The sequence below is a fragment of the Mastigoproctus giganteus genome, chromosome 6, assembly GCF_048544385.1.
Source record: "Mastigoproctus giganteus isolate SK-2022 chromosome 6, ASM4854438v1, whole genome shotgun sequence".
NCBI classification, from domain to species: domain Eukaryota; kingdom Metazoa; phylum Arthropoda; class Arachnida; order Uropygi; family Thelyphonidae; genus Mastigoproctus; species Mastigoproctus giganteus.
The window spans coordinates 112372499-112394519 of NC_143580.1; the positions used below are offsets into that span (position 1 = coordinate 112372499).

The 22021-nt window shown below is 39.0% G+C and overlaps 1 protein-coding gene across 2 annotated transcripts in view; it reads right to left on the bottom strand.

The window, feature by feature from the left end:
• The window catches only part of Wdr92 (dynein axonemal assembly factor 10), a 160239-nt gene that overhangs the window by 19756 nt on the left and 118462 nt on the right, over positions 1-22021 (bottom strand). Inside the window, exon 7 of one of the 2 annotated variants that reach the window (XM_090375264.1) lies at positions 13693-13780. In XM_090375264.1, the coding sequence (XP_090231390.1) occupies positions 13693-13780 (88 nt within the window). Of the gene's footprint in view, positions 1-13692; positions 13791-22021 lie in introns of both variants that reach the window. The other variant, XM_090375263.1, reaches the window with a different exon arrangement.

Sequence of the window (22021 nt, forward strand, 5' to 3'; positions counted from 1 at the left end):
TCCAATCAAATTAGTCAGACAAGACTTCCCCTTAACAAACCCATGCAGTGTCCGAGCTATAATTTCCATTAATTATTCCTCCATTAATTTCCCTGGAACAGAAGTTAAACTAACAGGTCTGTAATTACCCGTATCTCCCTTTGATCCTCCTTTGTGGATTGGAGTCACATTTGCACATCTCCAGTCCATGGGTACCTCCCCTGAGTCCAGGGAAGCTCTCATAATTATGGCTAAGGGTTTGCTTACTTCCTTTGCTACCTCCTTTAATATAACTGGATAGATTCCATCCACCCCGGGTACCTTTCTTGTGTTTATCTTCAACAATTTCTTCCCCACTTTACTCTCAGTTATTACAAGATTATCTAGCTTACTGCCAGAGTTGAATACACCTCTGGCATTCCCCTCTCTGAATAACTCCTCATGTGTGAATGTCGATGCAAAATATTCATCAGTTTGTTAGCTACCTGAGCAAGATCATCAACAGTTGAACCATTGATATCAAGTGGACCAATCTGATTGATCTTCTTCCTTCTAGTTTATGTAAGTAAAGAACTCTTTGCTGTTTTTCTTTGCATCCTTTGCCAAAGATTTCTGGTAATCTGCCTTCGCGTGCCTAACCTCATTTGTAAGTTGGTTACAGACCAGTTTATATCTATCGGAGGCTTCTGTGTCACATGTTAATTTATATGTATCCCATGCATTTTTATTCTCTGTCACATGTCTAATTAGTTCATCTGACATCCATTTAGGCCTATATCTTGAACAATATTTCTCTGTTGATATGAAAAGCCTAGTGGCTTCCAAGATTAATTCTTTGAATGTTTCCCATTTTGAATTTGCTGTTGGTAACATCATCAGTTGGCTCTACCGTATAGAATTTAAATACTGTCTCAGACCACTATAGTCACCTTTACGAAAGCAAAAACCCTTCCCTTTACCCTTGATGGTAGTTACCTCTTTGAGTAAATCTCACTTCAGCACTCTGTGATCACTGCCACCTAGGTGTTCCTTTATCTGCAGATTCTTGATGCAATTAGAATCACTACTGATAATCAGATCAAGAGAATTACTCCATCTAGTTGCCTCCCGAACATACTGCTGTAGAAAATAATCATCCAATAAATCCACAAAAGCCTTGCTAGTATGAGAGTGACCAACCCACAAATTCCAGTTAATCCGGGAAATTTTTAATTTTTAATCCAGGAAATTAAAATCCCCCATTATAAGGCACTAATTTACTGGCCCACTCTATTTCTCTGCACAACTGCTCATTATACTCATCAGATTGATTAGGCCTATAACACATTTTCCCTTTCCCAGTGCTTATGTCACACCAAACGGACTCAACATTGCATTGTCCATCAACATCAATTGGATGCACCTCCTTAGATTTTGTGTGTTTCTTAACTAACAGAATAACCCCTCCTCCCCTCCTGTGTCCTGTCTATCCTTTCTGTACATATTGTACTCCCCAAATTCTAGTTCTGCACTTCTTATGTCTGTGTGACACCATGTCTCTGATATCCCAACAATATCTGCCTTTGGTGTCTTGACTAGCACTTCAAGCTCATCGAATTTATTAACTATACTCTAAGCATTGGTGTACATGCATGTATACATGTACCTGTTTCTACTCTTAGTTACCCTAACACAGCCCATGTATTTACTTGTTCCACTATGACTCCCAGCAGTCCTGAAAATTCTCATTGCCTTGCTTTCCAGGCTGCTGTCCAATTGCATTTCAATAGAAGTAGTGCAAGAATCACTTTTACCTCTGACAGCGGTTAATCTATGGTTAATCTATTAGTCCATGTGAATTCCCCCAAGCTAGCAGTTTTCTGACCCACCTAACTCTGCCTCGATAGCATCAGCAAATATTCTTGCACCCTTTCTATTTAAGTGTATCCCATCCCTGTAGAAGCAGTCTCTCCTGTTAACAAGCACAGACCAGGGTGAGAAAAATTCTACCCCTTGAGCCTTGCACAATCTCTCCAGGGCCGAATTGATCGACAAGGCTCTCATAATATACTCCCTCATATCGTGTCTGGGCAAAATTGCAGTCACTTTCAAATTGAACCCTAACTCATGGTTTTTTTTCAGCAGTCTTTTTCTTGTTAAGTAATTCTGCCGGTCTCCTACTCTTAATATCGTTAGTGCCAACGTGTATAACAATATTACCCTTTGTGCCCTTAAAGGATGATATCTGCCCTACAATATCTGCCCTACAACATCATCAATCTTTGCCTCTGGCAGACATACCCGGGTCCTGTTACATCTATCATTTTTGCACAATATGTTCCCTGTTTCCCTGACAATAGAGTCACCTACAACAACTAGTTTCTTTGGGACCAGCGCATTCTGCCTTGAGGATTGCCGCTGTGTTGCATGATGTCCAAGTGCAAGCTATGGCATTCATGTGGGCAGCTGAGAGCTTGATGGGTCCCTCAATTTAAATTCTTCGAGGGCATCCACCCTGTCCTTCAAGCTCTCACATAAGCCCATAACAGTGCCGAGGAATGGGACATGATATTCCCCTTGGCAATATCATGTCCCATTCCTGATTGCTCCACAAACATCAAACAAGCAATGCATTTCCATAGACTGTGATTCAGAGGACAACTGCCCCCCCCCTCAGTTCTCCCCTGAGCCACAGCACTTCCACTAGTTTGAGCCTTTTTCTTTGCTGCTCTGGTCTGAGTCATGATTTCTATTCAAGTTCAATAAAATTCCAATACAAAATATAACCCTAAATCTACATCCCAATGCAGTTATAACACTATATATATGTATTTCGGTATCTAATATAATCTCCGATTTATGTTATATGACTTTCTTATCCCCTGTCAACTTATATGTATTAATTTATGACGTTATGTTTGTAATAACTAGGTCGCTATATTTATTTAGTTAATAAAGTACAATTCAATTGACAATGAAATTTAATAAGATTAATAAATTTTACTGATTAATTGATTCTACTATACTCGCTATCTAGTTTTCCGTTAAAATCTTATGCTAGCACACGTTGTATCTTATAACAATGGTGGCAAGTTACGAACAGTTAATCTACGGACACGAGGTATTATTTACTTTCCAAATCGCGCTATCTAAATTCAAAATAAGCCACGGAGTTTGACTAGGTCTATAAGCTGTTTATACAAAATAATTTAATCTAACAATTAAGGCAATAATGCGGCTAAGTATAATTAAAAACTTTTCGTTCGCAGGAGCTGCAAAACCAGTCCACATGTAGATTTGCTACCCTTACCAATACTAAGTAATAACCTACAAAATCTCTGTTTAAATTCAATTTAAACTAAAGTATTTTACTAGGAATATAAAGCAACTCAAAAAAATAAATTCATATTCCAATTGATGTCGATAAAAAAGCAAAAACTTCTCTATTTGCTAGAGCCATAAAAACTTCGCCTGTTCACATGTACTCTTGCACCAAGCTTGTCTTTCATTTACACTGTCTTTGATCTTTTTGCAACTTTTCTTCTTCCCTATCATCCTCATTATTCTTTAAGTCTCTTATGGCTGCTTAAAACTTTCTGCTCTTTGCTCTTCTACTCTACTCTTCTACCTTACATTCCACCTTGATCCCTGGAGGGTCCTACATTTCTATCTAATCCATGATCACTTACCTCCATTTCTGCCTCCTTTATATTTATCTCCATCACAGCCCCTTTCTTGTTTAATTGTGTAGCCATTAAGACAAGTTAGAAACATCACACACACATGCAGCTTTGCATTAGCAACACTTTTTGGCCCCGCCCTATGCTGTGTTACAACTTTAGTACAGCCGTAACATCTTGATATGGACTTTACAAGGCTTTAGCATTAGTAGAGGCATATGATACAAGACCAACCAACTAACCGCTGGCTAAAGGCAAATTTCCGCACATCTATCCTACATCTGTCTTTCCTCAATCTGAATTTATGCCCTCTCAAGTGATTATTCTGAGCAAGAGGAAGAATCCCATCGGCATTAGCATTAGTAGAGGCATTTGATGCAAGAAAGCAAGCTTATGCAGCATCAGCCAAAAAAAAAAAAAAACCACTTCCACTTCACCCCACTGTTCGTTCAAAATACCTGTCCAGCTGAGCCTTAAACTAATTTAGGCTATCAACCTCCACCACAAGGGATGGAAGTCTGTTCCACCAACCAACCACACGCTGGCTAAAGGCAAATTTCCGCACGTCTATCCTACATCTGTCTTTCCTCAATTTGAATTTATGCCCTCTCAGGTGATTTTTCTGAGCTAGAGGAAGAATCCCATCAGCATTGAGCATGCTTAAACCATTCAAGGCTTTATACACCTCTATCAGATCACCTCGCTGGTGCCTAGTCTCCAGACACTGTAATTTGCAAAATTTAAGCCTTTCTTTGTAAGAGCACCCCTTTGTTCCATTCACTAATCTTGTTGCCCTTCTCTGTACTCGTTCCAGCTGCTCTACATCCTTCTTGAAATGAGGCCTCCAGACCTGTATACAGTACTCTAGGTGTGGCCTGACCATTGCCTTATACAATGGAATAATCACCTCCTTATCCCTGCTGGAAAAATTCCTGTATATCATTGACAATACTCCATGAGCTACTCTTGCAGCCCGTCTGCACTGCTCAGAGAACTTCATATCTGCCTGCACAACCACCCCCAAGTCCCTTTCATTCTCTACCACTGTCAGTGTAGTACCACAGAGTTTATACGTTGCTCTGGGGTTGCTGTTTCCCATGTGTAGTACTTTACATTTGTCAATGTTAAACTTCATTTGCCACCTCTCAGCCCATCTGCTCAACCTTTCCAGATCCTGTTGCAGCAGCATAGTGTCAGTAGTGTCCTTGACAACCCTGCCAACCTTTGTATCGTCTGCAAACTTGGACATTAAGATTGATATACCATCATCAATATCATTTATAAATACAGAAAACAATAATGGACCCAACACTGAGCCCTGAGGGACTCCACTAATCACATTAGTCCATGATGAGCAGTGTGCATTGATTACCACTCTCTGTCTTCTCCCCCTCAACCACCCCTTTATCCATAGCAGCAATTTGCCTCCAATGTCACACTGCTCCAATTTGTGTAGCAGTCTTCCATGTGCAACAGTATCAAAAGCCTTTCTAAGATCCAAGTATATAATATCAAAGTTATTCCCTGCATCCAGTTCTTTTGTGACTGCATCATAGTATCCAATCAAGTTGGTCAGGCAAGACTTCCCCTTAACAAAACCATGCTGTGTCTGAGCTATAACTGAAGTCTTGTCTAAATGATCCTGCAGTGCTTCTTTAACCAGTGCCTCCATTAATTTTCCTGGAACAGAAGTTAAGCTCACAGGTCTATAATTACTTGTGTCAGCCTTTGATCCTCCTTTGTGAATTGGGGTCACATTTGCACATTTCCACTCTATGGGTACCTCTCCTGAGTCCAAGGAAGCTCTCATAATTATGGCTAAGGGTTTGCTTACTTCCTTTGCTGCCTCCTTTAATATAACTGGATAGATCCCATCCACCCCGGGTGCCTTTCTTGTGTTTATCTTCAACAGTTTCTCCTCCACTTTACTCCCAGTTATTTCAAGATTCTGTAGCTTACTGCTAGAGTTGACTACACCTCTGGCATTCCCCTTGCTGAATAACTCCTCATGTGTGAATGTCGATGCAAAATATTCATTTAGTTTGTTAGCTACCTGAGCAGGATCATCAACAGTTGACCCATCAATATCAAGTGGACCAATCTGATTCATCCCCTTCCTTCTAGAGTTTACATAAGTAAAGAACTCTTTGCTGTTTTTCTTTGCATCCCTTGCCAAGGATTTCTCGTAATCTGCCTCCGCCTGCCTAACCTCCTTTGTAACTTGGTTGCATATCAACTTGTATCTATCATAGGCTTCTATGTCATGTGTTAATTTGTAAGTATCCCATGCATTTTTCTTCTCTGCCATATGCCTCATTAGTTCATCTGACATCCATTTTGGCCTAAACCTTGAACAATATTTCTTAGTTGGTATGTAAAGCCTAGTAGCTTCCAAGATAAGTTCTTTGAATGCTTCCCATTTTGAATTTGCTGTTGATAACATCATCAGTTGGTTCAACTGTATAGAATTTAAATACTGTCTCAGTTCAGTCCATCGTAGTCGCCTTTACGGAAGCAATAACCCTTCCCTTTACCCCTAATGGTAGTTACCTCTTTGCATTGAGCATGCTCAAACCATTCAAGGCTTTAGACACCTCTACCAGATCACCTCGCCGGTGCCTAGTCTCCAGACACTGTAATTTGCAGAACTTAAGCCTTTCTTCGTAAGAGCAACCCTTTGTTTCATTCACTAATCTTGTTGCCCTTCTCTGCACTAGTTCAAGCAGCTCTACATCCTTCTTGAAATGAGGCCACCAGACCTGTATACAGTACTCAAGGTGTAGCCTGACCATTGCCTTATACAAGTGAATAATAATCACCTCCTTATTCCTGCTAGAAAAATTCCTGTATATCATTGACAAGACACCATGAGCTACTCTTGTAGTTCGTCTGCACTGCTCAGAGAACTTCATATCTGCCTGCACAATCACCCCCAGGTCCTTTTCATTCTCTACCACTGTCAGCGTAGTACCATAGAGTTGATACGTTGCCCTGGGGTTGATGTTTCCCATATGTAGTACTTTACCTTTGTCAATGTTAAACTTCATTTGCCACCTCTCAGCCCATCTGCTCAACCTTTCCAGATCCTGTTGCAGCAGCAGTATAGAGTCAGTAGTGTCCTTAACAACCCTGCCAACCTTTGTACCATCTGCAAACTTGGACATTAAGCTTGATATACCATCATCAATATTATTTATAAATACAGAAAACAATAATGGACCCAACACTGAACCCTGAGGGAGTCCACTAATAACATTAGTCCATGATGAGCAGTGTCCATTGATAACCACTCTCTGTCTTCTCCCCCTCAACCACCCCTTTATCCATAGCAGCAATTTGCATGCAATGCCACACTGCTCCAATTTGTGCAGCAGTCTTCCATGTGCAACAGTATCAAAAGCCTTTCTAAGATCCAAGTATATAATATCAAAGTTATTCCCTGCAGGTGTTTTGTGGTAATGTTACCTATGCATTGCACAATGTATCCAGTAATGCCAGCACACTGTCAGGTGGATGGTTGTAGCACCAAGCATCCTTTTCCAAACATGCTCAATTGGGCTGACATCCAGTAAGTTGGGCAGGTATGGAAGAAAGGAGAATTTATCTATCACAAAATTCACTGTCATGTTCCTGAAACCAGTTAACAACCTGCCAGGACTTGTGGCATGTGCACTGTCTGATTGACAGATGTTGGTGTTGTCGGATGGGGTGTACTTGGATGGGTCATCAGGACTGGGTGTACTTGGTCAGTGATGATAGAAAGGTAGGTATTCCCATCAAGCCATTGATCAGAGGACCAAGAGTATGCCATGAAAACAATCCCCAAATCATACCACTGAACACCAACAGTGCATCCAGGATAATGCTCATCATGGGCACTGACCACACATGGCTGTCCCACGTGTGATCTTTTGCTGGTTATTCAATCACTGTTGAGCCAGTCACCACAGACTTGCCACACCACAAAACGGGAGCCCTTAACCAATGTTGACTGTTGTTTGTTGATATATTGGCATCTGCATGACTCTCCCTCACACTCATTCTGCATTCAAAGCTGCAAAGATCTCAGCACTGATCCATTCTTTCTCATAGACACTCGCTATCACCAACTACAGTGCAAGCTGTTACTGACTTTGAGCCTTCAGAAGTGTCACAGAGACCAGTCCACGCACATGCCTTCAAATATCTTTAGGTTGCTCTGCAAACAATCCAACACAATTAGTAAATCAGTACAACAAAATTTAAACTTTTATTAACCCTTTGCAGTCCAATGTTGTGTTGGACATTATAAAATTCCATTTCCAGTCCAGTGCACTCATCAGTGTTTCCAATTACAGAATTTGTTTTTCATCTGTACAGGTGCAATTATTGTATAACCATCTATTTAAATTTCACATAATCAATCCGAAAAACGTAATCCAGGTTTATGGATATTTATATTCAATTATGAAAAGCAACTGGCATTGTTTTTTTTTTAATCCTCTTTCAGTCAGATGCTTTTCGTACTGAGAACGTTGGTGTTTTTGATTAAGAAACTTGTTTTCCTGTGGTACTGACTCAATTATTGTACTGTGATCAATTTATACTTCACATAAAGAATCTTAAAAACTAAATCTATGTTTATATTCAATTGTTAACAGCAGGCAGTATTTTTATTTATTTTTTTTTTCTTGGTCTCAACTGCTGGTGCAACAATTGGTGTTGGCATTTATTTATGCTTTACATAAACAATTTGAAAAACTAAATCGATGTTTATATTCAACAGTTAATGGCAGGCAGTGTGTGGGTCCCCTCCTTGCAGTCCTTCTCAGGTCCAACATACAAACTGGTGTGACTGTTGGCATTTCTGATTATAAAATCCATTTTCCCGCTGTACTACCATCCATTTATACTTCATATAAACAGTATGAAAAACTAAGTGGATATTTACTGATGTTTATATTTAATTATTAATGGCAGTTGGGATTGTTTTCTTTCCAGTGTTAAAGTATTTAGATATGCTATTAAGATCTAAGGGCTTTCTGATGGCAAAATTTAGCATTAGCATTAGTAGAGGCATATGATGCAAGAAAGCAAGCTTATTCAGCATCAGCCAAAAAAAAAAAAAAACACACACCACTCCCATTTCACCCCTCCGTTCGTTCGAAATACCTGTCCAGTTGAGCCTTAAATTTGTTTAGGCTATCAACTTCAACAACAAGTGATGGAAGTCGGTTCCACCAACCAACCACCCGCTGGCCAAAGGCAAATTTCCGCACATCTATCCGACATCCATCCTTCCTCAATTTGAATTTATGCCCTCTGAGGTGATTATTCTGAGCAAGATGAAGAATCCCATTGGCATTGAGCATGCTCAAACCATTCAAAGCCTTATACACCTCTATCAGATCACCTCGCCGGTGCCTAGTCTCCAGACTCTGTAATTTGCAAAACTTAAGCCTTTCTTCGTAAGAGCAACCCTTTGTTCCATTCACTAATCTTGTTGCCCTTCTCTGTACCCGTTCCAGCAGCTCTACATCCTTCTTGAAATGAGGCCTCCAGACCTGTATACAGTACTCAAGATGTGGCCTAACCATTGCCTTATACAAGGGAATAATCACCTCCTTATCCCTGCTAGAAAAATTCCTGTATATCATTGACAAGACACCATGAGCTACTCTTGCAGCTCGTCTGCACTGCTCAGAGAACTTCATATCTGCCTGCACAATTACCCCCAGGTCCTTTTCATTCTCCACCACTGTCAGTGTAGTACCGCAGAGTTGATACGTTGCTCTGGGGTTACTGTTTCCCATATGTAGTACTTTACATTTGTCAATGTTAAACTTCATTTGCCACCTCTCAGCCCATCTGTTCAACCTTTCCAGATCCTGTTGCAGCAGCATAGCGTCAGTAGTGTCCTTAACAACCCTGCCAACCTTTGTATCATCTGCAAACTTGGACATTAAACTTGATATCCCATCATCAATATCATTCATAAACACCGAAAACAACAACGGACCCAACACCGAACCCTGAGGAACTCCACTAATAACATTAGTCCACGTTGAGCAGTGTCCATTGATTACCACTCTCTGTCTTCTGCCACTCAACCATCCCCTTATCCATAGCAGCAATTTGCCTCCAATGCCACACTGCTCCAATTTGTGCAGCAGTCTTCCATGTGCAACAGTATCAAACGCCTTTCTAAGATCCAAATATATAATATCAAAGTTATTCCCTGCATCCAGTTCTTTTGTGACTACATCATAGTATCCAATCAAATTGGTCAGGCAAGACCTGCCCTTAACAAAACCATGCTGCGTCTGAGCTATAACTGAATTCTTGTCTAGATGATCCTGCAGTGCTTCTTTAACCAGTGCCTCCATTAATTTACCTGGAACAGAAGTTAAACTAACAGGTCTATAATTACTTGTGTCAGCCTTTGATCCTCCTTTGTGAATTGGGGTTACATTGCACATCTCCAGTCTATGGGTACCTCCCCTGAGTCCAAAGAAGCTCTCATAATTATGGCTAGGGGTTTGCTTACTTCCTTTGCTGCCTCCTTTAATATAACTGGATAGATCCCATCCACCCCAGGTGCCTTTTTCATGTTTATCCTCAACAATCTCTCCTCCACTTTCCTCTCAGTTATTACAAAATCATCCAGCTCACTGCCAATGTTTACTTTACCTACATCATTCTCCTTCCTGAATAACTCCTCATGCGTGAATGTAGATGCAAAATAATCGTTTAGATTGTTAGCCACCTGAGCAGGATCGTCAACTGTTGAACCATCAATATCCAGTGGACCAATCTGATTCATCCCTTTCCTTCTTGAGTTTAAATATGTAAAGAACTCTTTTCTGTTTTTCTTTGCATCCTTTGCCAAGGATTTTTCGTAGTCTGCCTTTGCCTGCCTAATCTCCTTTGTGACTTGGTTACAGACCAACTTATATCTATCATAGTCTTCCATGTCACCCATTAATTTGTATGTATCCCATGCATTTTTCTTCTCTGCCACCTGTCTCATTAGTTCATCTGACAACCATTTAGGCCTAAACCTTGAACAATATTTCTTAGTTGGTATGTAAAGCCTGGTAGCCTCCAAGATTAGTTCCTTGAATGCTTCCCATTTTGAGTTTGCTGTTGGTAACATCATCAGTTGGTCCCACTGTATAGAATTTAAATACTGTCTCAGACCATCATAGTCGCCTTTACGAAAACAAAAACCCTTCCCTTTACCTCTGATGGTAGTTACCTCCTTGAGTAAATCCCACTTCAACACACTGTGATCACTGCCACCTAGTGGTTCATTTATCTGCAGATTCTTAATGCATGAAGAATCACTACTGATAATCAGATCAAGAGTATTGCTCCCTCTTGTTGCCTCACGAACATGCTGATGTAGAAAACAATCATCCAATAAATCCACAAAAGCCTTGCTAGTGTGCGAGTGACCAACCCACAAATTCCAGTCAATATCTGGGAAATTAAAATCCCCCATTATAAGACTCTCTGATTTACTGGCCCACTCTATTTCCCTGTACAATATCTTATTATACTCATCAGAGTCATTAGGCCTATAGCACACTCCTACTCACAATTTTGATTCCCCTATGCTTATGTCACACCAAACTGACTCGACACTGCCCTGTCCATCGATGTCGACTGGCTTCATTTCCTTGGACTTTATGTGTTTCTTAACTAATAGCATAACCCCTCCTCCCGTCCTGTCCTGTCCTGTCTATCCTTTCTATACACATTGTATTCCCCAAATTCCAGTTCTGCATTACTTATATCTGTGTGACACCACGTCTCTGATATCCCAACAATATCTGCCTTTGATGTTTTGAGCAATACCTCAAATTCATCAAATTTATTTACCAAACTCCTAGCATTGGTGTACACGCAGGTATACATGCACCTGTTTCTATTCTTAGCTACCCTAACACAACCCATGTGTTTACTTGTACCGCAATGACTCCCAGCAGTCTCTGAAATATCCTGAATCTTGTTTTTCAGGCTTCTGCTCATTTCAATAGAAGCAGTGCAAGAATCACTTCCACCTCTGCCAGTGGCTACTGTTAATCTATTAGTCCTTGTATCCCCCCCCCAACTAGCAGTTTTCCGACCCACCTAACACTGCCTCGACAGCATCAGCAAAAATTCTTGCACCCTTTCTATTTAAGTGTATCCCATCCCTGTAGAAGCAATCTCTCCTGTTAACAAGTACAGTCCAGGCTGAAAAAAATTCTACCCCTTGAGCCTTGCACAATCCCTCCAGGGCCGAATTGATCGACAAGGCTCTCATCATATACTCCCTCCTATCGTGTCTGGGCAGAATTGCAGACTTTCAAATTCAACCCTAATTCACGGCTTTTTTTCAAATTGTTTCAATTGTTATGGCTTTCTGAAGAAACTGGGGGAGGAGGGGAAGGAAACTATTACAAATAACAATTTCCAACTGTTCCTATGGAACAGTTGGAAACTGTTATTTGTAAGATTAGGTTCACTGGCATTAGGTTCACTAAATGAAAACATTAACATAAAAAATATTAGTCTGAAGAATGCACAAAGAGAACTAAATTTTTCAACAATGTATTTAGCAAGAAGAAATTTCTACAGATATTTTAAATGTTGCATCTCTGCCCACCCACAAAAGGAGAAACAAGGAATCCAAAGTAGGGGCTCAAAGTAAAAAATATTATTAATTATCCGGATGGAAGGTTTTGTGAATATTTTCTTCTAGGGAGAAATATTGCATTAGAGCTTTTAACTCTTTTGTCGTGCTGTTTTGTATATTAGTCCATGTAAACCAGAAAATAACTTTTAAACATCATATTTCAACTAGTCATTTGTTTCACTGAATGGCTGGACAGCATGGAGAATACAGTGAAAATAATGCTGGACTACAAAGGGTTATTATAAAATAAATTAAATATACAATATTATAAGTCAGTTATTAACTGACTTATAATAACTGACCTTTTACTAACTGTTTAAGGCCCAATACAAATAAGCACTACTGCAACTGTCCAGCCCACCTTTAGTCTAGTTCTGCCTGTTTAGTCAGTCAGGGCTTCACCATGACTGATCAACTCCAGATCAATGAAAAGGCAAGGCAAGCAATACAAAAATGACAATAAACAAAAACAATAGGAAAAGTCACATAGCCAGTAATTTCCAGCCAGTGGCTTTGTGACTTTTCCTATTGTTTTTATGTTTTTATGCTCTGTTTTTATGAATTTTGCTGTAAAATTCATAAAAACAGAGCAGATGACAACATTATTAGTTTTGTTGACAACTGAGAACAATGTCTTCTCTGGAGTGGGGCCTTTCACACTCCCGCTCATAGGATTTTCTGAATCTGATCTGGCTGTCATTGTGGAATTTCAAGTAATCTTAAGACTACACCTAGTCTTTGCTGATAAATCTTGGTCTGGTCCAGATGTAGGATAAACTCCTGGTCTTCTGGGAGATGTATTTTCAGAGGCTGCTGTTTGAGATTTCAACATGCAAACATCATGAATCATACCAGCATAGGGTTGACACTAGCAGCACTAACATGCTAGTGATTTAGGATTTAACATCATGCAAACTACTACTACTTTCTTTCCTATGTTTATCCAACTTATTCTGCTTGCTCTTCTTCCTTCCAATTTTCTATCTCCTCCTCACATTTCTAATTCTTAAGGACCAGCCTCCAGTCTTGCTTTGCAAAGACTGGAGGCTCAATAAATGTACAGCAGAGGCCAAGGACAAGTACCAGGAAGATGCCTTCCAAATGATCACAGCTTCCTGAAAGCTAAGAAGCCAGCCACATAACACGAACAATACACCATAATGGATTTGCAAAGAGATGCCATGTCACTATAGTAAACATCAAGATTTAAGGGAGCCCTCTAGAGCTGCCCAGACAAAATGGGATCACAGTTTTGGATAATGATTTAATTAATGTAACTAAATTACCTCAGCTGTGCAGGTGATTATTTAAATAAATTTTTTATACAGTTCTGATTATTCTCGATTCTGTTTATTATAAATTACCGAGAGAGAGAGAGAGAGAGAAACTTACTATTTCCATAAACACAAGGAGCCACTTCCACCTGTTGTCATGAATATGTCTCTATTTTGAGGAAGATGTTTCACTAGCCAAATGGTTGCTTTATGTGCCTACAACAAATATTAATATGATATAATTTTATATGATAATATGTAAAAATATTGATATTAACATATAATACACATCTATCTTTGAGCAAAATTCTATGGGAGAGTTTAGAGAAACTCAGACCAGTGTCCTAAACGTTTCAAAGGTGTTTAATTGTTTTTGTAATAAAAAATCTAAGCACTAATCTATGGTCTACCTTCTGCTTCTTATAATTGCTATCAATTCCTAGAAGCAGAAGACAGACTACAGTTAAATTCTTTCATTCAAAATTCTATTCTTTCGCTTACTCTTTTTCTGTTGTAAAAGTTTCTAGAATTCAAAAAAAGCATATATTGTAAGGAAAGGGCAATAATTTGCTTAGTTATTTAAAGATGCTTAGAACTGCCTTTCAACCATTCTGATGAACTTGAACCTGGTAGTAGTGGCACCCCCAACTGTAGCAAACAAGGTGGTAGGTTGTCTGACAGATGACCCACTTTCTTTTAGATTTCTGGAAAATTTATTGTTTTTTTTTTTTTTATTGAATTCTTCAACAATAACAATACAGGTAGGCACCAATTTACGCTGGGGGTTACATTCCACCTCCTCAGGGTCGTTAGCTGAAGTGGCATAAATGGAGGAATAATTATAATGTATTTAAATTAGATAGGTTTCTTCACTATGAAAACTGAACCATAACAGTTAATATAAGTTTTTTTATATTAAATATTTGCAGGTATTTTATAATTATAAGATATAAATAATATTTATAGATAAAATATAAGTAATAAAATAAAAATTGAAATTAGTACTTCATTCCCGTAGAGCCATCTTTGGAGTATGTGGTAACGCCGTTGTCTGCCGCCTCCCCTTATTGATATTTTTTGACAGTGGTGTAATGGGGGTGGCGTTAACGGGATGGGCCTGATGGAGGGTCGACCAGTTCTGCAGGTTCTTTGGCCATAGAGAAGAACTACAGCAATGGCGTCTGTTGAGCCTTTCTCTTGCTCTCTTCTAACATATTGTAGTAGGGCTTCAATATGTTAGTAACAGCTCTTTGGATGGAAGAGTCGCATTCCCAGTCTGAGTCATTATCATATAGAGTTTCACAGGCTGTTTGTGTTTCTGCCAAAGCTGATTGAAGTGCCTTTATGGTGAGGGTCCTAATTGGCACAATCTTCCTCTTCCTCCTCAAAATCCTGTTTAGCCAGTTATGAAGGCAGCTCCTTTAAGTCCTCCTTTGCAGAAACTCACTGACATTATCAATGTCAACCTTGTCAAGGACAACATTAATATGTTGTCCTTGACAAATCTGGGAGATTGAAGCTGTATTATTTTTTGGGAAGGAGTCCTAAACTTTTTTTTGGGATAATTTGTTTTATGAGCTGCTTAACTATAATGTATTTTAATCATAAATTTAAATATTATCTAGTATTTTTAATTGGCACAGAAGTATAACATTTGTGTATAGCTTAATATTTTGTTTTGCATTAAAGAATTTGTTTTGTTTATTCTGCTTAGTTCTGTTTAAGATATTAGAGTAATGCACATAAGATAGAACCTGGCAGTTAGCATTAGCATTAGTAGAGGCATATGTTGCACGAAAGCAAGCTTATATAGCATCAGCCAAAAAAAAAAAAACTTTTTCTCGTTTCACCAATCCATTCACTCCAAATGATTGTCTAATTCTGCCTTGAACTTATTTGAAATGTACTGCTTGTTTGATGTTAGTGGAGCAATCAGGAATGAGACATGATATTGCCACGGGGAATGTCTTTGTGTGTGCTCGATGTAAGGTGTGTGAGGAAATCAGGCACCAACACAGCATTGTTATGGGCCTTTATGAAAGCTTGAAGAACAGGGTAGATGCCCTCAAAGGACTTAAACTGAGATGCCCCATCAAACTCTCAGCTGCCCACATCAACACGGAGCATGGCACTTTAACATCAGGCAACACAGCAGCAATCCCCAAGGCACGATGCATCCCACAGGCACTAGTTGTTGGAGGCTCTATTGTCAGGGAAATGGAGAATATATTGTGCAAAAAGGATAGGTGGAACAGGAGTGTATGTCTGCCAGGGGCAAAAGTTGATGACGTTTTAGAGCAGATATCATCTTTTAAGGGCACATAAGGTGATACTGTTGTACACATTGGCACCAATGATATTAAGAGTAAAAGAACGGCAGAATTACTTAGCAAGTACAGGTCAATGTTGAAAAAAAGCTGCAGTTAGTGTTGAATTTGAAGGTGTCTGCAATTCTGCCCAGATACGATAGGAGGGAGTATAGATGAGAGCCTTGTCAATCAATTCGGCCCTGGAGAGACTGTGCAAGGCTCATGGGGTAGAATTTTTTTCAGCTTGGTCTGTCCTTGTTCACAGGAGAGACTGCTTCTACAGGGATGGGATACACTTAAATAGAAAGGGTGCAAGAATATTTGCTGATGCTATCGAGGCAGTGTTAGGTGGGTCAGAAAACTGCTAATCTATTTGAAAACTGCTAATCTATTTGAAAACTGCTAATAGATTAACAGTTTTCTGTTAGCAGAGGTGAAAGTGATTCTTGCATTGCTTCTATTGGAATGAGCAGCAGCCTGGAAACAAGGTGCCAAGGATTTCAGAGACTGCAGAGTGTCATTAGGAAACAAGTAAATACATGGGCTGTGTTATGGTAGCTAAGAATAAGAACAGGTGTATGTATACTTGCGAGTCCCCCAGTGGGTTCAGTGTTGGGTCCATTGTTGTTTTCTGTAGTTATTAATGATACTGATGAAGGTATATCAGGCTTAATGTCTAAGTTTACAGACAATATGAAGGTTGGCAGGGTTGTTAATGACAGTATGCAAGAGGATCTAGAAACGTTGAGCAGATGGGCTGAGAGGTGGCAACTGAAGTTTAACATTAACAAATGTAAAGTACAGCAATACTTCGCTTAGCACGGCTTCAAACAGCACGGGTTTCACTATAAGACTGTTTTCAATTAAGTTTAAGTCAAAAATTTACTGTACATATTAAAACTCATTCAATAGTCTAGACATGTACTCTACATATATGCTGCATTGTAGCCTAGGAATGGGTACATATATGCTGCAGTGCCAACTCTATTGTCTCACATGCACATGTGCCAATAGCTTCCCTCAGGCAGTTACTAGCAAAGTGCAACAGTGTTCAGTATTCTTAATTCCATTCTGACAAGATGACATGATAGCTTTTCATTTTACAATTTACTTTTTATTCTTTTAAATATGATCGAAAATATATTTGCATTTTGGCTAGAAATCGCTGCCAACAACATGCATTCTGTTTGGCAGCATGTTTTGCCCCATTTGGCAAATTATTTCACTGGTTTTGAATTACAAATTCAGACAATTGCGAAAGACCTTGTGAAGATCGGAAGAGACTTGGGATTTTAAACTTTTGACACTATCAATGTACATGACTGCATTGACTCACATGCAAATGACTTAGATGATGCAACTCTCCTTGAAATTGACGAGCAAAGAAACGTTGAGCAGATGGGCTGAGAGGTGGCAACTGAAGTTTAACATTAACAAATGTAAAGTACAGCAATACTTCGCTTAGCACGGCTTCAAACAGCACGGGTTTCACTATAAGACTGTTTTCAATTAAGTTTAAGTCAAAAATTTACTGTACATATTAAAACTCATTCAATAGTTAAAACTCATTCATTAAAAACTCATTCATTAAAACTCATTCAATTCATATGAAGAAGAGGAAAAAAACGATTCTGAAGTGGATAACACTGAAGTGGCACCAAAAAAATTTTCAACAGAATTGGAGAACGTTTTTTGGGGGGGGGGGTTGGCATGGCCTGCAAGGTGATTATGAATGGAGATCCAGATGCTGAATGTAGCATCAAGATACGGCAAATTTTACAAGATGGGTTTTGATGATACAAAAATGCTTCTTTGATGCTTATTTTTCTCGGCGTACAAGTTTTTGACTATGCCTTAAGGTGCAATCAAAAACTTGTTTGTGATTTGGTTTTTAGGAGCATTAGCAACTAAGGCCATATTGCTCCGGGATATGTGGGGGTCATTCACAGACCTTTTCCGCATCCTCTGTATTTGGTGGTGACGGGCTCGAACCCCGGTTTAATCAAGAAGCGTGTGCTACGCACTGCTGCTCCTTCCCACCTGGCTACGGAGGCGCCTTCAAAAACTTGTACGCTGAGAAAAAAGAAGAGACAGCTTCACCAGACTTTATTATTGAAATACCTAAATAAATAATAAAGCTTTTTTCTCATTTCTAATGATGTTACCTTTCATTAATAAAATTTTTGCAATATTTTTAATTTCAAATCTTTTTAATTGGCTATCGAACGAAAATTGCTTATAGTTTTATTATAATTTGTTTATTATTATTATTATTAGCTATATGGTGCAAGGAAGCCTGAGGCTTATACTGCAACAGCTAAAAAAAAAAAAAAAAATTCCCTAGTTACCCTGAGAGAGAGAGAGAGAGAGAGAGAGAGAGAGAGAGAGAGAGAGAGAGAGAGAGAGAGAGAGAGAGAGAAGAATGATGATATCCAGCTCAGAACCCTGGATGTGCCAAGCCCATACTCACCAGATGTGAGCCCCAGGGGTTTAGACTGTTTCTCTGGTACGCATTCAATTAAAATCCATTATAATTATACTTCAATCAGCACGGTTTCACATAACACAGAACAGTTTCGGTACCAATTATCAGTGCTATGTGAGGTATTGCTGTACTGCATATGGGTAGCAGTAATCCAGATAGCATATAAACTGTGTGGTACTACACCCAAGGTGATAGAGAATGAAAAGGACCTGGGGGTAATTGTGCAGTCAGATATGAAGTTTTCTGAGCAGTGTAGACAGTCTGCAAAAGTAGCTCATGGTGTCTTGTCAATGATATACAGGAATTTTTCTAGCAGGGATATGGAGGTGATTATTTCCTTGTATAAGGCAATGGTCAGGCCACACCTTTAGTACTGTATACATGTCTGGAGGCCTCATTTTAGGAAAGACATAGAGCTGCTGGAACGAGTACAGAGAAGGGCAACAAGATTTGTGAATGGAATGAAGGGTTGCTCTTACAAAGAAAGGCTTTAGATTTGCAAATTACAGTGTCAGGTGACTATGCACCTGCGAGGTGATCTGAATGAGGTGTATAAGGCCTTGAATTGTTTAAGCAAGCTCAATGCTGATGGGATTCTGCCTCTTGCCAAGATTAATTGCCTGAGGAGAATAAATTCAAATTGAGGAAAGACAGTTGAGCACAAAACAGCATTGTGTCCTTTAGTCAGTGTGTCGTTGATTGCTGGAACAAACTTTCATCTGTCATAGAAGTTCACAAATTGAAGACAGAACTAGACAAACATTTGGAGTGAATGGATGGGTGAAATGGGAAAGGTTTTTTTTTTTTTTCTGATGCTGTATAAGCTTGCATTCTTGCATCATATGCCTCTACTAATGTTAATGCTAAAGTTTTTGACCTTGACTACAACAGATGGAATTCTTTTCAAAATTATTTCTTGCATCCAATTCTTGGTCACTGCATCATAGTAACCTATCAGATTGGTTAGAAAAGACTGCTCCATAATGAATCACAATATTCAGATGACAATAACCAGCGCTTACTGTAATTATTTAATGGCACCAGCATTAAAAAAAAATAATAAAATAAATAAATGCTGGCTCGTTCAGGTTATTGACGCTCTACTGCAAATAAATATTTCAAAGATCTTAATCCAGTAGATTAGCTTAGTTTTGTATTTAGTTAAGCCTTTATAAATTGATAGCTTAGAACGTACTGCCCTTGAATAATCTTGGAATAATAATGTACCATACCGTTATTGCACTCTTATCTTTTAGTTTGTGTAGTATTTTTAAATTGAATTCTAAAATTATTTCTCAAACTAGAGCAGCAAAGCAAAAAATGCAAAAGTAGTAGAATTGCTTTGAGCAATTCACTTCTTTTAGTAGCAGAATTCAGAATCGTTGATCGCAATTTTTCTGCAAATCAGAGCTTTTGCAGGGTCATCTGTTGGTAGATGACTTTCATCAACCGGTGAAATACCACCACTTTGCTTATTGGAGGCTTGAAGTGGTGAAACCCATGTTTAGTCTCTAGAGCAAAGTTTCCGGCATCCCCTCTCCCCATACTTCTCCTTCAACCCATGCATGGTACTAAGTACTATAGGTTTTGATACCTTTCGTGTTTGGGGTTCTCATAAAAAAAAAAAAAAAAAAAAATCTGTAAGTGGCACATGATATGACTAAAAGGGATGTCTTTGTATACTTTTGTTGCAGCAAGCATAATTAAGCAATAATTCAGCATTCTGATGAGTATATATATGTGGACATGAGTTTGATGCCCTTGAAAAATTAAAAAGAGGCACCATGCAGCCAAAAGCAGAATGGTTGAGACTACAATTGTGCATCAGATGACACAAAATCTTCATAGCAGAAAGCACAAGACCCACAGGAAGTAGCTATTACTGGAGACTACTGTAATGGAAACAGGGAATATATTTTGTAAGAAGGATATGTAATAAAATGTGGCCACTGTAGGGTTCTCAAAGACATGGTACTATTCAGATATAAGGGTTGCAGAATATGAATATGGTAAGTAAAATGTGTATAACAGGACAGATGAGGAAATGGATTATGCTTTTGGTTAAGAACCATTTAGAATCTAAGGCGTTGAACCCATCTAACATGGATGGCTAGGCAACATTTTGTCAGTCTGGTGTGACATAAGCACTGGAAAAACAAAAATGAGAATAGGAGTACCTTAGAGGACAAATTTACTGTATATTCTGATTGACTGTATTACATACAGTCAATCAGAATATACAATACAGTCTATATATGAAACAAAATGTCTTATAATGGAGCATTTTAACTTTTAGATATTGACTGGAGACCTTTTTGGGTTGATTACTCACATATGGAAGGACTTTTCTAGATTTACTGGACAAATTTTTTCTCTGCTAGCATGTTGGAGAAGCAAAGGCAGAAAGCAATACTTTTGACCTGATTATCAGCAGTGACTTCTGAAGCATTTAAGAATATCCAGATAAAGCAGTCACAATGTGGTGGTAGTAGTAGTAATGGCAAATGATGCAAGGAAGCAAGCTTATATAGCGTCAAACTAAAAAAAAAAAAAAAAAAAAAAACCAGAAAAAAGCTACACATTTCACCCATCTGTACTTTCTAAGAATTTATCTAGTTCTTCTTTGAATTTATTTGACCCATCCACTTCCACAACAACAGATGGAAGCCTGTTCCAACAATCAACCATCTGCTGGCTGAAGGCAAACTTCCACACATTTATCCTGCAACTATCCTCCCTCAATTTAAATTTATGCCCCTCCAATCTGCAGTCTCAACAAGTGGAAGAATACCATTAACATTCTGCTTACTCAATCCATTTAAGGCTTTGAGCACCTTGAGCAGATCTCCCACAGGTGCCTAGTCTCGAGAAGCTTAACTGCAGAACTGAAGCCTTACTAGATAAGAGCACCCTTCTGTTCCTTTCACCGGTTTTTTTGCCCTTCTCTGACCCGTTCCAGCAGAACTGCATCCTTCCTGAAGTGAGGCCTCCAGACCTGTATATAATACTTAAGCTGCAGCCTAACAACAAAGGGTTAATCACCACCTTATCCCTGCAAGCAAAGTTTCTGTATATCATTGACAAAACCTCAAGGGCAGTCCTGGCAGCATGTCTGCACTGTCAGAGAATTTTATGTCTAACTGCACAATTACCCTCAGGTCTTTTTCATACTCCACAACCCTGAGTGTATTACCACACAGTTGATAAGTTACTCTGAGTTTACTGTTACCATAGGCAGTACCTTGCATTTGTCAATGTTAAAATTAACTGCCATTTCTCAGCCCATCGACACAATTTCTCTAGATTTTGTTGCCATAGCTCAACCTGATAACTGCTGTTAACGACACTGCCAACTTTTGTATCATCTGCATACTTTGACCTTAAGCCTGATATACCTTCAATATCATTAATAAATAGTGAAAAAAACAACAGGCCCAGCACTGAACCCCGGGGAACTCTACTAATAACAATAATCCACAAAGAGCCTTGACCACTGATAACTTTTTTTTTTTTTTTATGTGAACCCCAAACACGAGAGGTATTAGAACTTATAGTACTTAGTACCGTGCTTGGGTTGGAGGTTGAGAAGACGAAAGAAGATATTTGTTGACATTGCACTTGAACTTCTGTAGATTGTAATGCTTAGGAAATAC